General features: G+C 34.6%; 1 protein-coding gene across 2 annotated transcripts in view; it reads left to right on the top strand.

The window, feature by feature from the left end:
* NKAIN3 (sodium/potassium transporting ATPase interacting 3) overlaps nucleotides 1-22,743 on the top strand; it is a 302,386-nt gene that overhangs the window by 157,569 nt on the left and 122,074 nt on the right. For both annotated transcript variants that reach the window (XM_072328620.1, XM_072328621.1), the window contains exon 3: nucleotides 349-429. In XM_072328620.1, the coding sequence (XP_072184721.1) occupies nucleotides 349-429 (81 nt within the window). The remainder of the gene's footprint in view (nucleotides 1-348; nucleotides 430-22,743) is intronic.

The following is a 22,743-nucleotide window of genomic DNA, read 5'->3' as shown; positions in this document are numbered from 1 at the left end:
TCTTAAGCTAAAGCATGAGTTACTCATCATTGTTCCAAAAGTCAGCATTTCTTATTTAATTGGTACCAGTAGGATAGTGTAAAACCATAAAGAATAAATGTTTTATTAGTATGCATTTAGAGCAACAAAGAATATTGGATTTGTAATTTCCTGTGATTCTTATGAGACTTACATGGGGAGAACTCCTTTTCAGAGCTGTCTGCACTTGACTGCTCCCAGAAGAACAATGCTTATTGATACCGGGGTTTTTTTGGGAAAAAAAAAGTTATTGATCAGCTCAGTATAAATTCCTTTCATCTTCACATTTTATTGTTCTGTCTTTTTGTTTTCTTCCGGCTTTGTATTTAGTACACGGTGTGGACTGCCCTGTGGGTCACCTGGAACGTTTTCATTATCTGCTTCTATTTGGAAGTAGGAGGACTCTCTAAGGTAGGTTACTTACCATTTTTAGGTGTATGGGAGGGTGTGTTAACAACAGAACTCTTAGATTTTGGAAGGTCGGAATCACAGAGGAAAAACGTTGCTGTCTGAACCTACAATCAGATATTTGAAGCTGCACTCCAGTAAGAACTGCAGCGTTTGAACTTGTCTATGATAGTAAACAGCTGTGGTTTTGAAGTACATAAGTGCAATGTATTGGAATGACTGCTGCCTTCTGAAGTAACATCTGAAAAAAATACACTGTTCCACAGAAAATATATGGTTATTTTTGATTGTTGGAAAACAGACAATTCCATTTTGGGTGAATTTTTAGCTGTATATAAAAAATATGTCTGAAGCTGCTTTGAAAGCCACTAAAGAAAATTACTAAGAAGGTTAACTTGTTGAGGAAATTGCAGTCATAGTGAGAAGGTTAATTCTTTATAAAAAAGAACAAATGACAAAGGATGACTTTTTTCACCTCTGAATAAAACTTTCCTTTGTGTGGTACTTAATGCTCTAGTTCATTGATTTCTTATTCAAACCTGTGATTAGAGCAGAAGTATTTGCTAGGATTATCAAGCTATGTGTTGCACTCAAAGAATGTTGCACTTATGTTAGTATAAGTTATATTTAGCATTGTATCTACAGTGAATTCTGTACAACATTTGTAGATTTTTAACAAATTGTTATGCATAGATTATATTGATCTTTGTTTACTACTTCCATGTTTAAATGATTTCGGGTATGGTATGCAAGAAGCTCAAGTAGATATTGGGATTATTAGTAGAATAAACTTCCATGCTATTAATAGTTGACTAACACAGTGCTTTTAGAAAATTTGGAACTCTCCTTGTTTCAGGTGGCAAAGTTTGTAAGCTATGGTATTTTTTGTGTTTATCGTTAAAACTCAGATTTTGTCTGACAACAAACAAAAAAATGGGTGAAACGAGTTATTAAGAAGTAAAATGTTATTTGACTGGTAAAAATTCCAGTACAATTAAAGAATTACACAATAGCAAAATATCACTTAAGCAGCAAAGAAAAATGCCTTTTATTATTATTTGAGTTGATTGATATCAGAATTCTGGTGGGATTTTTATCATGTGGTTTGTAATTATAACATTTGAAAAATAGTTTCAAAACAAGATTGTACACGTGACATTATGCTCATGGAAGTTAACTGCTTCTGTGCAGATTGCACCAAAGGCAATGCTACCAGAACCAAGATAATAACAATAGAATCAAGAATTTTGCTAACTGTGAAATTTCAAGTCTTTTCAACACTGTTTCAGAAAATTAGATAGTGTTGTTATCAGCACATAGAGGTAAAATCCTAGCTATTCCCAGATGGATTGTTATTTGACACTGACTTAATTGGGGCCCATATTTTACTTAACATGCTAGCTTAATATTCACCATTATTCCCTGTGAATATTTTCTGGTGTTTTCAGGAGTGATAAAATGTGCTGTTAGAGAGGTAAGTTAGAAGGCTATTTTCTCAGTGTTGACATCTCAGCTGAGAGTATTCGACTCTTTGCATGCAGTTGTTCTTTCATTTCTTTATTTTTTATTCTTTCTTTCATTTTTTTTTTTCCATTTAAAAAGTTTTATTTCTAAAATTATGAATGGTTTTTATTTTTATTTTATTTTTGTCCTTTTCAGAAGTACCATGTCTATTTGCTCTTACAAGAATAAGAGTTAGCTGTTCATTGGAGTTCTGTGAAAATATTAGATCTTCAGTCATTAATGCCTTTATAAAATATTATGTGGTGTAATAATAGATAATAATGATAGTTAAATGTTCTGTGGAGTATGCATGTAGTGGACAAGGTAGACTTTTCGAATGTCCTAATAGAAACCCCACCATAGCTGAAGTTTACCTCGGATCTTAATCTTGCTGCTGAAAGGAAGATCTCTTTTGAATGTGCTAACAAAATCCTTTAAAGGAAACAGAAGATTTGACTAAGGAAGACTCAGGTAACTTAGGCCTCTTTTTTGGTGCAAGGGTCGGAAGGTAAAATTTTTCTTTCAGTTTTAATACACAACAATCAGATTTTCTAAGTAAACCGAGTTTTTGCTTTTTTGGTGTTTTTTTTTTAGTTTGTTTTCTTTCTTTTTTTTGTGTGTGTTCTTTTGTGGTTTTGTGGTTTTTTTTTGTTGTTTTTTTGTTGTTTTTTTTGTTGCTTTGTTTTTTTGGATTTTTTGTTTTGTTTGTTTCCTCGTTTTTTGATTTTGGGGTTTTTTGTTTGTTTATTTTGCTTTCCTGAGGAACAGCATGATTTTAGATTAATGTTTATGGATCTAGTACACCAAGATCTTTAATCTGTTCTTGAGAAGGAATGATAAAACTTATGTCACCTAATCTCCCAGTGTCAAACATTACATATGTAACTTCATTGTCCTTTTTTGAAGGATGGTACTTTAGAAAAGGCATCACTGTATATACATAGTCTATATATTTTTATTTGAAAACTGATTTCATATAATAAAATTCTTTGTCAAAAATGAAATTTCACGTATTCCCAAATATCTTGGCCCAAATTCCCACCAAAGTTTCTAGTTCTAAGAGTCTGGTAAACCAGAGGGGAAGAAGCTGATGGGGATGGGTAAGTTGAGAACAGGGAGTCTATATATACTGGAAACATATATGGTCTAGGATTCTAAGCTTGTGGTCAAGTCTTGATTCATGCTCCAACTAATATGTTATTTTATATAAAGAGGAACATTTGATCAGAAGTGACTGAAAGGAGCATGCCCTGCAATGACTACAGTATAGTAATTAGAGCAATCTCCTGGGAAATGAATGAAATGGATTCAAGTCTTCTCAGGTTTGAAAAGGAAATAAGCCTGGCACTCCTCCAGGTGGGCTATTTTAAGCACAAGACTAATGAATAAAGGGCTCATCTTTAAGTACCGTGTAGACAGCTTAAGATCAAGGTCCTTTTCCACTTCTGCTACAGAGCTGCAAATAAAATGTTTTGGTTTGTGGTGTTGTTGATGTTGTTTTTGTTTTGTTTTTTGTTTTTCCAAAGGCTAAAGAAATAGTATTTGATCAGAAATAAAATATATTTATCACTAATTTTTGTTTGTGTTACTTTAGGTTAGGTTTTTGATTTTGATTTTAATTTCCAATTTCAGCAGTGCAATCCCACCAATGCTGCAGCAATTAAAAAATGCCCACGTGAAAAATGAAAATTGCCCATATTTTCCATGTACTACTTTCATGAAATTAAAAGCATAATTTTTAGTGTTAACCACTCTGTGTGAAAGAAACAAATCTGCTGTTGTAACGTGACCTTTTAAACCTCCACTGCAGGATGACAGATTGCTACATCTACACACCTTTTAGCCATTGAGCTCATTAGTTCTGAGGATATTATTCTACATCTCAAAATGAAAATGTTTTAATTATCACATTCAAGAATATGGACAGTATTAGACATATATACATCAACAAAATTCTCAGGGATTAAGAGACAAATTCCCTACAGTATATTTGAAAATGAGCTTTAATTGAATCTCACCTAATATGATACTTGAAGCTGTCATTTTGAAGTTTCATATATTCTTCCTAAGTATGGTCAAGAACCTCCAACGTGTACACGCCAGCTTTCCATCCCTAGCAATACATTCTTTAATGTACTTTTTACTTTACAAAGGAGACTTCATTTGTTTAGCGTGCACAATTGATATTTCTATCATTTACCTCCCTCCACTCTTTCAGATCAAATAAACTTTAGTGTTTATTTGTATTTATCATTCACTCTGCCAACTAATATGTTTTGAGGAATTTTTTTTTAACTATTTGCTTCATTGCTTATTACCATGAAGTTTACTTGCCCATATTATTGCCCCATTATCTAATAAACGTATGGCAGCACTCCAGTTGTTTCTACAGCATTGCTTTCCTCAGCATTTGGAAAATGTAGACCATTATTCTATGATGTTTCTGTCTGTATTCCCATGGTATGCTTCTTGAGCATAAACTTTGTCTCTTTCTAGATTATTTTGTTTAGATTTCAAGGTTGAACTGTCTGTCAGCTGTGTCTGTTGCTGCTTTTGATCAAAGATTTGCATGACAGAGACAAATATTCAGTAGGATACTGCTTCTAAAACAGCTTTCATTTACTACCTGTCCCTTCATTTTTGATGTTGAGTTTAGGTGAATGTGACTTCATAGCCTCATTATGCTTTCCACTGTATTCAAAGGAAATTTTGCATCTGTTAAATAGTAAAACGTTCTTTTTAATATATATTTTCTTGTAAAATTTACTTTTATCAATGTGTCTTTATTAAAGTAGGGACAGAAGTATCAACTAAATTTTCGTATCACTTTTAAGTTAGTGGATAGAATTGTAACTGAAAAATGTAATTATTTATTCCATCTGAAGAAAAAATGGACTAGTAAATTACTTGCTACAGATAATAAATAATAAAATAAAATAAAATAAATAATAAATAAAATCTTAATACTCTTTTCTAAACAAAATATTATGCAACAGAATGAGGGATAGCCATGTGGACTTCATTCTGCATACTTCTGGAATCCAGTTGACCCCCTTTGGTGCACGTCCATCAATCATTAATTATTGTAAATCATATTGAATCATCTCAAATTGAGCAAGTTAAGCACAAAACTAATGACATTTTGTAATTAATAGAGATCCAAAGGTATATTTGGGGCTTGTAGTTTTTTTGTTTTGAGCGTTTTCATGCTTGTTTGGATTTTTTTAATTTAATTTTATTTTTTTTTGTTACTGTGGAACGAAAACAGAAGCACTGCTTGAATTTGGGCTAACATAGTGGATCTAACATTAATGTGTGCAAAGTGAGCAAATTAAAACAATTATTTTGGATTAATTAGCATAATAATTAGCTATGTGGTATAGCCTGTTTCAAGAAGTACGTGGACAGAGTTGGCAGCATCTATAGAACAGCAAAAATAAGTGCTAAATTTTAGAAAAAATAAATGAAAATAAAATCTATATGGAAAATTACTGGGGAGGGTGGAAAGTACAGTAGAATTCCTTAGTCTAGGGCTGAATGTAAAGCCTAAAACATCTACTCAACTGTAAACAGTTCTTATGTGGAAGATCAGTTGTTTTCATACCTAATGGTAAGAGTCAAGATATAATTTGCTGAACATGTAGAAGAAGACTTACTAGAAATTTTATGAGAAGCCTTCTAGTAATAAATAAACTGAAGAGGATCTAGCACTTCTACAAAGCTCCATCACTAGATATGAAGTAAAAGAATATTGATTCAGGATGATCTAGAGAACTCTTCTGGTCAACTATTTTTAACCTTTAAGAATTATTCACTGCTAAACTAAAATTCCAAGTTAATGTCCATGGCAATTTTTTGAGTGGTAGTGCTAAATATGAAAAATTGAGTAGAAGTTGAAAGTAAAACTTCATTTTTAATCAGCTGATTATACTGTCATTTTAACTGTGGCTGGAATGACATTCCAGTTGAGGAATTTGAGGTGGCTCTAACTTTTTCCTTTAGAGCAAGTGTGTGGACACAAAAAATGAGGAAGACCAATGGAGGCTGCAAGGTTGCAGTTTTTGAGCATGCACAGTGGGATTTTAGTTTTCACCTATGTGACACCAAGTTGGAAGCAGAGCTGTTGTTGCTCTTCAGTCCTAACGGAGACTAGGCATATGAAACACACAAGACTCATTTTCTTTGTGTTCTGTTGATGGATTATTAATTGAACACAAACCATTGCCATTCACAGTAAAACATTCATCAAACAAAATGTGATAATGGTAATAGTATATTTCTTCCTTGTTGGATGTGGTACCATACTATCGTGCCCAACTCAGCTGCCTTGAGAGAGTACGTATCCAGTATTCTCATTATTCTTGTAGCCTACAAGTTTATATATACCCATTTTTTCCTATATGTCCTGTATGTTACAGGTGATGTCATCACTTGCTACTAGCTGTAATTTGCACAGTAATGGAACACACTAAAACAGTGGATGAATGTAGCTGTAGGCAATCTGCAATTTCTAGACATTACAGATGACTAGCTTAATGGCAGTAGTTAATTATAATCTCTTCTTAGTGTATACTCTAATAAAACTCATTTTGCAGAAATTAAACCTGATGAAAGTTTTCATTTCCTTAAAATTTGGTCCTTCTTGCTTCTTTCTCCTTTCATTTTAAATCCTCCAGGGTTTATAGAATTATTGTTTTTAAAATTACATTTCAGAATCTTCTCTGATATGGGGAAATTAGAAGTGCTAATTGAACACCATTTAAGTAAACAGATGAAAACTAATATAAAGGAAAAGAAAACCAGGCCCAATAAAAGTTACAATGCTTGAATCATGCAATCCACTTGAATTCAATCTTTCTTTGAACTAGCTCTCAAAAGTAACAACAGCAAATAAGCATTCTGTAGAAACATTTGGCTTTTTCTTTTAAATTATTATTATTATTATGCCCTTTCTTACAATAAAGGTTCCACTAAAATGTGCTTGCCAGAATGTAAAGTTCTAATATGACTTCTTTTATGCAAGTTGCTCCTCCCATCCTGCTGCTTTCTCACAATGAAGAGAAATAACATCCAGGTTCAGTTGTTTTAATATTTTTCCATAATGTTCTGTTTTAACAGCAAAATTTTGAATTTTGAATTATTTTGGCAGTAAACCTGGAATCCAATTTACTGCAATTTTATGCAGTATAATGTTGAACAGAAACAACATTTCAGCACTTCAAAATAACAGCCTTAGTCTTGTCTGATGTTAGGTACTGTTAATCATAAATTCAAAATGTTGGTGGTGTGCCTTTCAACAATATTTATAAACAGTATTTTCTGGTATTCTGTTAGACTGACCTCAGTACCACATGCAGTTTCTGCTGGTGCACATAGTTCAGAAGACACTGAGTATTTTCATTAAGATTTGGAATACAATCAGCTATGATTGTGAATTCCTAATAGTGACACTATGGAAAAGTGCATTACTTTCTATTAACAATATATATTTCTCACCCCCCAAAAATGAGTATCTGCGCATCTATGCAGTTAATTTTAATATAGAAATAAAGGAATGATACTTGTAAAATGCTTCAGGTAACTTAATGTGTACTAATAAATAAATAAATAAATAAATCAAATGAACAGAAACATTTTAGTCTGTTGGTATTCCAGCATTGAAAGAGGTACACATTCTTCCAGTTCAAAATTTTGCAGTTGAAAGAATTGTATTTTAATTTTAATCAAAGAGACTTTGTGGATGATTTTTCATGTTCCAGATTTCACTTAACCAAAGCCTTTCTTTTTTTTTTTTTTTTTTTTTTTTTTTTTTTTTTTTTTTTTTTTTTTTTTTTTTTTCCTTCAGTCTGTTGTCTGTAGAAGGACAATTATCACACATCTAACTTGATGGCATTCCTGAAGCATAAGGTCAATCTGCAAAAATATATGTGGAACAAATGGGACACAGATAAATGCCACAGAAACTGCAAAATATGTCATTCTGATGTTAATTAGTTTGTTTAGGTGATATGATCACACTGCAGAAATACTTAATCAGGAGTACGTTCCAGATGGTGCAGAAACTGAATTTCTTACCCTCTCAGGTGACATTTACAGTGATTCATTAAAATATGTTTTTTAAAAATGAAATCAATGTCTTTTTTTAACACCTTGATACTAACCTCTAAGGCTGATATTTGGAAGAGGCCACCATTCTTCATTGATTTAACTAACTGAGATGGTATCTGTGTTGTTTTGGGTTTTGTTTTTTCTTTAGAGATAAACCATTTAAATCCATAGTTGATTTTGGAATGATAAATGCAATATATATTGGTATAACTGATACAAAAATAAACTTATTAATATAAACATTGCATTCACATTTGTTTAAGTTCACTAGCTTAGACTTTCAGATACTTCTAGGATCTTGAAGTTAAAGTTTTCTGATTGTATGGGAATGGTTAGGGCATGGCCTGAACCAGTGATTGAACACCTGGTGAAGGGGCGTGGACAGCCCTGGGACCACATGTGCAAGAAATTCACCAGTGTGACCAGAAGCAGACCCATGGTCTTCCTGTCCCTAACCTTATTTAAGGGCTGGCAGCCAAAGGAAAAATATCATTATTTGGAATTAGTCTCTTTTTGAGAGTGTCTTATGAGACCCAGCCCACAGAAAGAGGGGTAAGCTGTTCATTTTTTTATTACTGAATTGTAACTATTACCTTTCTTCTGAAAACTGGTCAGTTGTATTTATAAGAAGTGATAAAATGTGTACTGTCTCAGGGGGAGAAGATGAGTATCTTGCAAAATCACTCTATAGCACATTTGGATATGAAAAAGAAATAAGGATGTTGTCATAGACTGAGATGGGTCCTGTGGTGCAGAAAGGAATGCCGTGATGACTACCAGTGTCCATAGTATAAGTGTGTTCTAACAAAATCAGAAATTGAGTTTTTATATGTAGAACAAGAAGAAAGGAATGAGGAGCCAAAGTGTATGAGGACAGGAGGGATCATCTCATAACTGAAATTAACCTCATGTGTCTGAAAAATTGCCATGTAACTCATTTTTGCTGTGTTCATTTTAGCCTGTTATACTAACATGTCTATCAGAATCATGAATAATCAGTCATGTTATATGACAGTTCAGTCAAGTGATTTAGTCTTATCATATATAATTAATTATTCAGTTTTTTCCTGTTTTTCAGTGACGTGAATTTTCTACTGTGTTGAAATCCTTTCACATTTTGTTCTTAAATTTTTATTTTATTTTTTTCTTAAACATCAGGAATTTCATTTTTTTTTTTTTTTTTTTTGTTATCCTGTATCTCTCAGCACTCTCAGCAAATGCGGTAGGGTTTTTTGTGTGGGGGCTTTTTTGTTGTTTTTTTTTGTTTGTTTGTTTTGCTTGTTTGTTTGTTTTTCTATTAAGCATCGGTCTGCTACTTCCTTTTTCACTGCCTCTGCTCAAGTTCACCTAGAAGAATGCTGGTGGTGCAGAGTATTTGCCACAGGGATAGTCAATTCAAGTTCACCATCCTATTGCATTGATTAGCTTCTTTGTGGAAAGAAGAAGGGAACTTATCAGAGTCCTGGCTTGCATGTGAGGCAGTGTGGTAATTCTGTCTGGATGTAAGAGTAAACTGGGTTTTGATTGCCCAGGATGTTAATTTATGTACCTATTGAGAATATTTTGTGTTGATTATTGTGCTCTTATTGTATGGAAAGGCAAAATTGCTGAAACTCATTTAACTCTTTTTCAGATGTGATGCTATTCTAACAAAACCTCTGTGAAATATTTTTATTATTTCATTAGTCATATCTTGTATTAGACACTAGATTGACCATGTTTGCCGTCTGTCTAGCAGCTTCTAATGGCTGATGTGACTGACTGATCTGTATGGATTTTAATGCTTCTGTACAGCAATGCACTTATGTTAGTGCTGGCACTGGCTCTATTTATTACTTGCTGAGGTCTATTATTATTATTATTAGTTTTACCGATATTTCCTATACACTATTCAAATAAGGAGTTCTTAACAAGGAAGCCTGTTATCTAGCAAACATTTGCAGTCAGTTGATAGTTTTAAGATTTATTTATTTATTTATTTCCTTTTCTTTGTAGGGAGACTTGCACTGATTCATAAAAGTCTTTTTCCATTTGAAGACAATGCTGGCTAGGAACAGAATGTAATTTTATGTTAAGCTTTCTGTAATAATTTATGCATAAGGCAGTCTAAGACCTTGATGGAAGTACAGAGGACAGTAAAATCTAAAAATGTTCTTCCCATACTTAATTGCGTGTAGCATACTTAAAACTCTTGTGCAACTCACAGAACTTCATAATCATGAAAATTTAGGGTATTGGTTAGATAGACATGTTAACATGGGCTGACCTTTCCTCTCCAGGTCAAATACAAGAAACAGGCGATTCTTCAGCACCAGATGTTCTCTAGAGGACTATACTTGTAGAGTTTGTGAACCCTGCTTAATTTAGGGGAAGACAAGGGTGAAGTTCAAGACTGCTTTAACTTTGCATAGGTCTACATTTAATGACCAAGTTGATTTCATTAATTACTCAGAATCTATATATCAGGTCAGAGATTTCATAGTTCTTTAGAATTTTCTAGGCTCTCAATACTAGACATGGATGTTCATGAACGTTCTGAATTAACAGCTGCCTAAAATGGTTTCTTTACTCTGTGGATCAGGTATAGGCATTTTTCCTTTAGGGCTTTTTGAATGTCAGGTTAATCCTGGTGGTCTTAACAGGACCTGGCTTTCACAAGGTTTTACAAAAAAAAAGTGTTTTTTCCTTAGCTCCCATTAAGTGGTTCTTAGTAGTGTGCCTATCCCAATGTTAATTTCTGTTGGAGATTTCAGCAATCAGAAAAAAACTGTTTAGCTTAAAATTGTAACTTGGATAAGCCTCAAATATATTTCCTAGAAGTATGTTATGGCAGTCTTTTCTATTGTGGATTACTTGGCATCTATATTGAGTTAACCTGTGTTAATTAGAAGGTGGCTTTTAATCAGTTAAATCACAAGAGGTTGTCTGTTAGAGTGAGGTTCAGTACTTGGTTTATCTCCTACATTTGATTTCTGTGTAACAATACATTTAGCCTCCATAAGAAGGATCTGTTTCTTGTCTAGATTATATTCCCTTTCTATTGTAGAATCACCTTTTTGGCTTTTTGCTTCCTTTTCCACCTGTCCTTCAGGGAAATTCTTGAGACATGTTGATGATGTGACTGAGTTTATTATTCATGAGTATCAGCATTCCTTTGAGTTTTTCAGCTTGGATTAATGAGAAAAGAGTGAGATAATCCCAGTGGGGATTTGGCTGACCTCCTGCCCTTTGCTTTGCTATGAGGTTTATTGTCAGTGGCTTTCCTGTACTAGGAATAATGCTGAGTCTTTTTTTGACATATTCAGTCAAATGGGGAAGGCAGAAGCTTTTGGAAAAGTCACAGTGCTGGAAACGGCACTTGCCTGAGGCTTCCTTCCAAGGGCAAACACTACTTATGAATAATTTGATTGTCTTTGTTATAATAGCATCTTATACTTAATTTAACTTGCTGCATCTTTCTTTAGAGAGCATGTAGGACCTTTTCAGATGTTTTGGGTGAACTTCTCCTTTGCAGGCAGAGAATATATTATAATCTGTCTGTTGACAATAGGTAGGCTTCTGCTGTTCCATGGCTATTGTTTTTGTTTGTTTGTTTTGTTTTGTTTTTTTCCACCTGCATGCTTGGAAACAGCATTTTCGCTCTTTTTATTTTATTTTGTTTTATTTTATTTATTTATTTTTTTGTTGTTTGTTTGTTTGTTTTTTTATTTCCCCACACTTCAGAGATCCTGAGATTCAGGTTTGATTTGGGAGGTTTTGCTGAAGAGTTTCCTTGGTTTTTTTTGTTTGTTTGTTTTTCTTTTGTACTTTTTTTCCCCCAAAGTTGTTTGAAGGTTTGGACATCTTTTGTACTGAGACTGAACTTTCTAGACTGCCTGCTGAAGCCTCTGTTTACTGTTCTGCTGTGAGGAGCATAGGTGTTATTTCTAAGACCCAGATTACTTTCTTGCAGCAGATATAAGACAATTGATTCATTTTACCTTCATTTTCTGGGAACTGTGGATGATATTTTTGCTTCTTATCTATATCTTTACTCCATTCAATAATTTTCCTTAGTTTGATGAAGCAATGAACTGCTGGCCAAATTTCTCATGGTCTATATTGACAGGGCAGATGATCTTCCTTTGAGGCATCTCATCCTGACTAAATTAATGCTGCTTTTTACCTCTTCCTGGGGCATTCATAAGCATATCTTACTTTCCACTTCAAAGATGGGATGTTCAATACAAGACAGCATTCAGTGGGGGGAAGAAATGACACGTTTCCAGCTGTAAAGATACTATGATTTTCATTATATCTTTGTCTCATATATACTTGTACATTGTTTAATTTTTGAGTTACTCATGCTGTTTTGGGGCTATTTTCATATACTCCATGCTGACTTGACTTGCAGCAATATTTTGCTTAGAATCATAGAATCACAAGGTTGGAAAGGACCTACAAGATCATCTAGTCCAACCGTTCTCCCTTTACCATACCTAGAGAAAACTGCTAAATCATATCTCCTAGCTCCCTATCCAGACACTTCTTGAATGCTGCCAGGGATGATGACTCCACCACCTCCCTGGAATGGCCTGACCACGCTCTGAGAGAAAAAGTTCCTTCTTACATCCAGTCTAAACCTCATCTGATACAAAGAAATAAATATACCTGCAATCAGAAGATTGCTTCAGAAGATGCTTCAAGGCATCTTGTATCTTTTTGTCTATTCCCCCCCACCCACCCTTCCCCACAGAATAGTGGTTTTCTTATTGTTATATTCTGTATAGTTGTAGATGTGGTGCATACCTCCCACATTAGCATAGTCAATGGAAGTAATTATTTTTTGAGAGCTAGTGATATAAGTCTCTTAGTAATTACTCTTTATTTTTTGTGTATTGATATTTTTAGCTATATTAGGCTTAGCTTGTATAGTTATTTACTCTTATGAATCAGTTTATTATCTGATGATATTTAGAATCTGATTTCAATTCTGATTTTTAAACAGTAATTTTCTATTAAAAATAAATTGTGCTATCATTTCCTTTGGAAACTTCTTGCATCATTCTGCAATGCACTAACGTTTGTAAAAATGTCTGCACCCTAAAGTATGCTTAGGATGCTGATTTACCTGGTTTTAATGTATAAAGTAACTAAATAGTTTTAAAATATTCCTTAGGACTCAAGGGAACAGCATGGAGCTGTGTCAGTAAAGGCTCAGTTAGGGTGTTAGGGAAAGATTCTTCACTAGAAGGTGGCCAGACTGTGGAACAGGTTCTCAAGGTCGCAGCACTGAGCTTTCTGGAATCGAAGGAGTGTTCAGACAGTGCTGTCAGGCACACTATTTGAATACTGGATGGTGCTGTGTGGAGCCAGGAGTTAGACTTGATTGTCCTTGTGGGTACCATCAAGTTGGGATAATCTGTGTTTCTAGGGTTCTTTAAAATGTTCCCAGATTTTTAGCTTTGGCAGCAGTATCTTTCTCACTTACAAACTGAGAAATCCTAAGTCTGTGTTTTATAACCATAACCAGGCACCTTGTTTAAGCAGTTCAGGATCATATCAGGATCAACTTCTTCCAAATGGTTTATTCTCTGGGATTCAGTTTTCAATTCTATTGCACACCTAGCATTCCCTGCTTTCTAGCCATATCAGTTTGCTTTTACCTGTAATTTAACAGATTTTGCTTCTGATCCCAGTTTACCAAGTAGCCTAGATGGCCCAGTACAGTGGCCTGTCTCTTCACTATGTACTCCCCTTCTGCTCTTTGTGTGTGTGCTCTGCCAGTATTTCAACTATAAGCTATGATTCTTATATTTACCTCTAGATCACTAATGAAATCACTGAATAAAATCAGACCTTACTTCAGTGCCAGGGCACTGCTTGAAGCAGTGAAATCAAGATTACTAGATTTTAAAAAATCTATTATCATCTAAAATCTGGCCGAGTGACATTTACTAGTTCTCAAACACTTGTTTTTGTCATTCTTTCCTCAGTTTCTTTGAGACTGCTAGACTGTCTTTGTACTGTTGCATGTATATATTTGGAACCTTATGAAAGCTTCAAAATTTCAGTCTTAAAGTGTTCTCAAGCTTTTCTAAAAAATAACTTCTCTACATTCATTTATCTTGACAACCAATGCATTTGTGTGGCTGCAAGTCCAGAGATGAAGACTTAATGGTTTATAAATTTATACAACTAATCTAAACCACTTACTAATAATTTAGAAAGTACTTTTCTTCTTTCTATTCTCTTTTAAGTAAAGTTCATACATAGTTAAAGATGTCTACTTTTTCTGTCTCCCCCACAAAAAAGTTTGTAGTTTTCTTGTAGGTATATATCATATACATCACTTTATAATTTCCATTGTTCTAAATTAATATTAATGAGCTGCTTCTTACAGTCTTTAACCCTACTGTGGTAGATTTTACCTGACATACCCTTCTTCCCCATTAAACTTTCTCTGTTACACATCCTCTAATTTATATTGACTTACTTTTTTTTCTCAATTTTTACTCTGGCTGTTCATGAGGAACAGACTGATATAATGAGAGAGAGTTTGTGTTGATGAAAACTCTTGTTAACTGAGCAAATTTTCCCAAGGAACAAATCCCTTGTGGTTAAATTCTTGTGTATTTGGCCAATTACAGAGGGAAAAATAGCTGAAAGATGGAAGAGCAGAAGAAAGTGCCTACATAGAAGGAGAAGGTATTGCAACTTATTCCTTAGAAATGTCTTGCTTGATTTTTCTCTTGTCCAACTGCAAAATAGCCAGCTCTGTTCCATAAATGGGACTTGCTTAGCTCTGTCTCTGAGAGAATCACTGTTACAGGTGTTATGTAATATTTTACTGATAATTACTGTCTTTGTTTTACACTAAACTGGGAGAAAGACCACAGCAGAGCAGAAGAGGAGTTCCTTTGGTATTTCTTCCCAGCTTCTCTTCTTCACCCAAACCACCCAGCTCTGAACCAGAATACCTATAGATTTATCAATCCCTGAAACTCCAGGCAGTAGTAACTGAGGGTCTCTTGAGCCCTTCTCCCCTACTGTTTAGTACCTTGGACATCCTTTGATTATCACAGCATTATATAGTAAAATAATTTTTTCCTTGCTGAGAAGTCTACCCCGTGTTGTTAATATGCATGCTCTCTCCAGCTGCTTCAGATAGGCAATTAGATTAGTACACCCAAAAGGATGCAAAAACCTAAAGCACTGCAGCAGTGAGTAAAAATTAGCAATTATTGTCCTATAACATGGTGTGGTTCAACTACTTATATACTTTCTTCTACAGCTTCAGCTTAGCAGAACATGACTATCTTGAAATGCATGGCTAATCTCATTAAACTCAATAAAATTACTCAAATGCTTACTGTGCATTTGAGTAGCTTGCTGAGTCAGCATTAGAATAAGCAGCAATCCATAGACCTTTCAACTTTTCATGTATTAAAGTTAAGGTAGGGGAGAGGGCTTTAATCTAGCATATGGGAACACCACTGAGTATTCCTTAGGTAAGAAGTTCTTTCTTCATGCAATAAATGGAGTGATGTAATATAGTATGTAGGGACATAATAGGTAAATGTTGATATATGGACCTATCTAAATTATTCTATGTTTTAATGTTCATAATATAATAGTACGCTTGTGGTAGTATCAGTTAACAACATTTTCAAGTAATCTAGGCTGCGTTTACTTGTATTGATCTTGTATATATTACTGTGACACCGCTTCTGTTGTGCTTGTGCTTTATTAATTTTTCCAATATGTTACATTAAGTGAGAGAAATGAGGAAGAAAAGCAACTGGAGTCAGAAAAAGCCAGGGAAGCATGAGTATGAAATTTGTGTTAATGGTTTTATTTTTATTTTTAACTGCTTTAGCTGCGTATTTCAGAGTATTTTTGAAATATTCAGTGGTTTTTTGTTTGTTTGTTGTATTATTATTATTATTATTATTATTTTAAAGAAGAGAATTTTAGCCATTCTTAGGACCCTAAAAGGATTCAGAGATAGAAAGCATTAGATTAGGCAGCCTGTTTTTATGCTCTGCAGTTCAGACTGTGAAGAGTCATTTGTTACAATTTGTTATGTCATAGCCCTGGAACAGGCTGTCTATAGAGGTTGTGCAGTCTTCCGGAAGTATTCAAGACCTCTCTGGACACCTTCCTGTGTGACCTTCTGTAGGAAACATGACTGTGTTGTAATAATATTGTAATAAATAATCGTACATTGCTTATCATTTAGTATCTGTGTTTTGAGTCCAGTGTTCCTGTATTTAGTGTTTTGCCAAATGTAAAATAAGTTTGTGCATGAAATAAGAGTGATTTAGTAGTTGGCAAGATTGTGTTCTGCCTTTCTAACAAACTTATCACTCCCTTTTGCTTGTAAATCCACTTGCATTAATAAATTACTTTGTCAGTCCTTGAGTTAGTATTTAATTCAGGTTGTACTGTAGAGGAAAGGAATCACAGAAGCTTCAGAGTTATGCTATGATAAAGAGAAGTTATTATAAAACTATGTATAGTACTGAAAACAAAAATAGCGTACTTCTCTGCTCATGTGTAGACTCAAGGTAAAGTCTGTTTTTAGGAGGAAAAATAGATCTTGTTTTGTATTTCATTATTGTGAATTCTGTTAATATTTCAAAAATAGATCATACCTCTTTCCATTCCAGATGGGATGGTGTAATCCAACCGCATCCACCTACTAGGTAAAATAAATTTTGCTGTGATGTTCTTTTCCCATGAAGTGCTGTCCACTTACTCAGCCATTCTCCATCAGCTATGTAGCTCTCCTCTATGTATCTTTCATCCCTTGGTTTCTAAACAGCCATTGCTTAGATATTTGACTCATGAAAGACAACTGTAGCATACATTGTTTATTTGTTCCTCCCTTGGTTTCTATATAGTTTTTAAAAAGGAATATGCTGTGGTGTTCTGAATTACCACTATGAAATGCTAGTAGCCCAGAGGTAATTGAAAACAACCAAAAACATTGTTTATAGTTATTTGATGTCTGAAAAAAAAAAATTGGTCACTTAGGCTTGATATGTGGGACCTAAAATGTGTTATAGATCTTTGGTACCTGGATAGACTTTGTCTTACATTTGAGAAGCAGAAGTCAAGTGTAAGATTTATATTTACCTAGCAAAGAGGCATGCTACAAGTTGCTAAAATCAATGTCTTTCAAAATTGCCTTACTATTGAATGAGATGTGTGAATAATTTAAGACTTCTGTTAAAAGTACAGAAGTCAAGTTATCCTTGCAGTGATACTCATTGTAAATCGCCAGCAATTTAATGTGTTTCTGAAAACCACAAGCAGCAATTTAGAGAAAAGATTAGACCTGTTACTGTACACGTGACGTTTTCTTGATTTAAACTGTCATTCTGAGAAGCTGTTAACTGGCGGACAGAGTTTAGGATGAGGATATAAAGTTTAGTGACAGTCTCCTTGCAACTAAGGTTGAGCTCTGTTTCTGCTTGGTAATGTGGTAATCTTACCACAACTGAAATATGTATGCAGGCAAATTAAGGGTATTCAAGGGAAATTTTATGTGATTATTTTTTTAGACATTCATGTACTGCAGTGCTGTAGAGTTTTGTGTTGATGTTTTACATCTCATAAACACAGTAATGTATTTCCAAAATGTCTTATTTTGAGGTATGTCAGAAATCACAATTTTTAAGTGCTACAGATGGCAGGCAATACAGCAGTGTGCATCTGCTTCATCTCTTTGTCTGATTTCTTTAACTGATGTTTATCAGTTTCTGAAGGTGATCTGTTTGTGTCAGGTTATTGAACTGAGCTGGAAAGGAGGCTATCCACTGTTAGTTACTTTAATTACCTACTAAACTAAAGTCTTCCAGCCAACTTATTTCCCTTCTGTGATGTGCTGATGTGCAGTTCTTGACCTAAGAAATGTTTAATCACTGGAAACTTCCTCAACATCATGGGAGCAGATCTGGTATAAGTGATAACATGGGTTGCTTTCTTTATCTTTCTCTAATGATCTTTAGAAATCAGCCTGCATTCTCCAAAATGTATTTTTCACATGCAGTAGATCCTGCTTGGATTCCCTGACTTTTCACTAGTTGCAAAGCAAGTTCTTGTCCTGGTTTCAGTGGAGACTGAGTTGATTTTTCTCTGCAGTGCCTGATATGATGCTATGCTTTGTCTCTAGGAGAAGTTGATAATACAGCAATGCTTTAATTGTTGTTGAGCGGTGTTGAGCCAAAGGCACTTCGGTCTTTCACCTTGTCTTTACTGTCCTAGAAGAAATGAGGCTAAGGGCTGTAAGGAGCTGGGAGGGGATGAAACTAGGATAGCTGACCTAAAGTAATATTCCCACACCGTATGACATCATGCATAAAAACTATGAAATGATGAGGAGTTGGCTGAGGGGAAGCTGCTGATTGGGAACTGACTGGGCCTGTGTCAGTGGATGTCAGCAGTTGTTTTGTGCATCCCTTGTTTTGTGGCTATGTAGAGAATTGTAGAATGGTTTGGGTTGGAAGGGACCCTTAAGATCATCTAGTCTCTTCCTATAGCAGAGGATTGGAATATCTCCCACTAGACTGGGTTGCTCAGAGCTGGATTCAGCCTGGCCTTGACTACTTGTAGGGTGAGAGCGCACACAATTTCTCTGGGCAACCTGTTCCAGTGTCTCACCGCCCTTACTGTAAAGAATTTCTTCCTAATATTAATATAACTACTGTTAAATCTCTTTTCTTTTTCTGTCCTAGTAAATAGTTTTTGTCTCAACATATGAGTTCTACTTTGTTTTTCTGATTCTCTGTGCTGTCCCACTGGGGGGGGGGATGAGGAATGAGTGAAAGACTATGTGGTGTTTGGCTGCTGCTAGGTTAAACAACAGCAGCTGTACAGTTTTATTAAAAATCTTCCAAATTTTTCACTGGATGTTCCCATCTGAAGCTTCCTTATTTGCTTTGAGGTAACCAAATCCATGGATATGATATCACTAGGTTTTCTGTAAAAGATTTTGCATTAAAAACTTGAGAACTTTGCTTTTAATCTCTCTGAGGAGAGTGAGAAATGCAGTCAATCTGAAATCATAATGCCTGGAATACTGAGCATGCTGTGTCCAAGCGAGTGAAATTGGGCATTATAGATATTGACAGGAGACTCTTTATCCATTATACCATCAATACACTAGATTCTTCTATCTTGGCACATAGGCTCAAAGAGGAATTTCATTTAGTGCTGCTTACCTGGAAAGTCATTTGAACAGTAAGATTCAAAGACAGGAAACCAATAAAATAAAAAATGATCTTAAACACTGGAGGACATTATAAAAGACCACTGTGAAGAGGTGCACTGTAACTTAGATATTCAAGATTTGTTTGAAAAATAGTGAGATATTGTCACATAGACAGGAATGAAGCAGAAGACTGGGATCTGAACTACGTGTAAGAGGGCATTGTTAGAGAAGTACTAGAGAAAGCCCTATCGAGCTGTACAAGCCAGGGATTCTCAAGTGCTGATGAGTATTTGCGGTACAAGCATGTAACAAGTAGAAATGAAAATGCCTGGCAATCTTTGCTGTAAAACTGCCAAGGTGTAGTTTGGCAATCTAGGTGATACCTGAGAGGTTACCACTCCTGTTACTCCAGCCAAAGTGGTGAAAAGTTTCAGCCGGCCATCACCTCAGATAATATTTTAACTTCTGTCAGTGGATCAAAGTTTGTTTCTATACAATGAATGGATATTGCTACTATATTATAACAGTGAATTGAATGTTCAGCATTCACTGTATGAATGTTAATACCCATAGGATGGATATCAGCCTGGGGTTCCTGTATCACCTTCAGTCATGCCAGGTATTGTTGCCTATGGAAAACTTAGTTTTCATGAAATATTTGGTTAAGTAAAATAGAAGAGTCAGGTAAATACAGGAGTGGACAAGAGTGAAATCAATTCTTTTTCCTCTTACATCTGAACAACTTTGCAGGAAGGCAACACTCATTCTCTCTAAGATTCTAATGAAATATCTCAATATCTGCTATTCTGTGCATTACAAGTATGTTCTTAGGAATATCCAGCAAAAGATGGGGAAGGTGGGGGGAATAGAATGAGATGAATTATCCTTCAATAAATAAAATAAATTCTTAGAGGGGTCCTGGCTTATTCCTTGAAATGGACTACACAGGGTGTTGAAAAATGGCAGTTAGCATCTGGGGAAGTAATTAATCCCAGCCAATATTTTAGTCACTGTTCTAGAAATCTAGGAGGAAATCTCAGATTTATTTACAATACAAAACCTTGAAGTAAAAATGTCGTACTGTGACACTTTTACTGTGCATCTTTGATTAATAATTCAGTTCCTATGCCTGGAATATTGGACACAAATAGTAAAAAAATATTTCAAATCTATAAATATATACATGCATATGAACAGAAAGGCACATTTATCAACTTGCTTTAATAAAACTTGTCTTTTTAGTTTCTTTAAGGTGGGCACGTGACCCATATAGTTCTCTTTCCTGTGATGGAGTGTTGCTTGGTCTTTTCACACAGGATCTGTGTCAGTGTGAGGTGGTAGAGATGCACAGGCCTGCTCTTGTGACATCTCCAGCCTCAAACTTAAGTACATGAATTTACCTCACTGTGGGAGGGCTAATATGAGTTATGCAGTTTCCCAGGGAATTCAGTAGTGCTGCATTGTGGATAAGCCCAAAATAAGCAAGGAAAAAGTAAACTGCCAATAGCTTTCTTGAAATCCATCTCTTTTCTTATTTCAAATCAGCCTGCTCTGAACTGATCTGATTTCATTTTTGATGTTTTTTTAGTGCTATCTTTCACTGACTTTTCCTCTAAAAGTGAAGGTATGACAGTTCTTTAATAAATGACCAGTTTTCTTTCCCTTTTCAACTTCCACAGGCAAGACTAGAAAATGTTAGACCTTCATCATAAAAGTTAACAGTGAAGTGGTCAGTGAATACAGATGAACATTGGCCCACTAGCCTGATATTACATGACTTATTTCAAAAGTAAGATCAATATTTCACAAGTGAATTCCAAGTGAACTGCAAAATCTTTCCTCACCTTTTGATTTTTTCCAAAGTGTGAAGAGAGCAGCTTTAAATTGGGTCAGCAGTAGTAATTATTGCATCAACCAGACATGATACATAGAAGAAACAGACTGTATGTTATTGATGAGGTTCTATGATCACCCTGGTAACAGTTTAAATACGCACAAGCAACTCTGAGATATGTCAAAGAAACACAGTTCCTTCTCTCATTTCTTTTTAGAGAATATGAGAAGTAGCAAGTGCAGATTTCTAGCTCTTCCAAACTTCTGAAAACCAGTTTTATTTCTAATGTTGTGTTTAAACATAGTAGACTACTAAATTCATTTTTGTTATCATATTACAGAATTTGTATTAAATACTTTACTCTCATTTGTGATCTCATTAACTTGGTGTTTCTCTGATACTGCACAAATGCAGCAATTTCTTTAAAGAGCAGCAATTTCTTTAAAGAGACTTGATGTAAAAAAAGCTTTGATGTATCAATTATTACGCTGATCACTGCAGTGTAACTAAGCGTATCTTAATAATGCAGTCATATATTCTTTCATATTAATTAGTTCATGCATTCACTGTATCTGGTTTTGATCTGAAGATGTTGCTAGTATATTTTTAATACACATTTAAAATAGTTTGGAACTCCCAACTCCAAAATGTTCTGCATAAAAAAGTAATCCTACAATTAACCTGAGATTTCTGTTAGTTTCATTATCATTTTAAATGAAGAGTTATCAAAATAATATCAAAACAATAATCTTGACAGATGAAGTTTAATGATAAGTGACTTGTTAGAAGATCCTTAAATTATTTCATGTAATTAAGAACCTAAGTAATGTCTCATATTTTCTATCAGCAGCATATCTAAGTCATGTTTTTTAAATGTTCTGAGATATGTAACTTGTAATTTATTGTTGTCAGTTTCTGGCTCTGGAATTATTTTATCTTCATGGGTTTTTTGTGAATCAAGGAGAATCTTATCTGCTTATACAAGAAGAACAGTAATGGAACAAGTGACTTCATACTAAACTCAGCTTTATAAAAACTACTTTCTGCTATCTGGATTACTGTTTGAGTTTTTCAGGCAACATCTTTCCTTTAAATCTGTGTGTGCTCTTTGTGCCATCTTTTTATCATTAATTTTTATATTGGAAAATGTAAGCTGCTTTGACATCTACTTATCAAAATTTTGAGTGGCATGAGTCATCTAGGGTTAATTCACTAGGGGAAAATGCTTTGTGATGAGCGGTGAAGATAAAGACGAAATACAGAAAAAGATAAAAGCACTTCCTTCATTTCACTTGGTTACTTTCCTGTCGATCTTTCTGCAATCCCAAACAAAGTAGCCTGCTATGATTTATGGAATATGTTTCAATGAACCAGTTAAGCATATAGTGTAAACTCAGGGGGTCAGTGTGGAAAATATAGATGAAAGTGCTTTGAAAACAGATAAAACATTTTATTTTGTAAGTGAAAAGCAGAGTGTAGTGGTTGTGTAAATTCCATGTGAGGGTGGATGAAGGACTATGTAGTTTGTATTCAGTGTATTATTCTCTGGGTCAAAAGTTTCACTGCTGATTCTGTCCCATCGGTGGTCTTTATACACAATATGCTTTGGACGTGATATGCCTACAGAGAGGAACAATGCCATAAATTCACTGGACAAATGATTAATTATTTGTTT

The sequence above is a fragment of the Excalfactoria chinensis genome, chromosome 2 (assembly GCF_039878825.1).
Source record: "Excalfactoria chinensis isolate bCotChi1 chromosome 2, bCotChi1.hap2, whole genome shotgun sequence".
Lineage (NCBI taxonomy): Eukaryota > Metazoa > Chordata > Aves > Galliformes > Phasianidae > Excalfactoria > Excalfactoria chinensis.
Note: the sequence above shows the minus strand (reverse complement) of the source record. Positions and strands in the feature narration are given on the sequence as shown.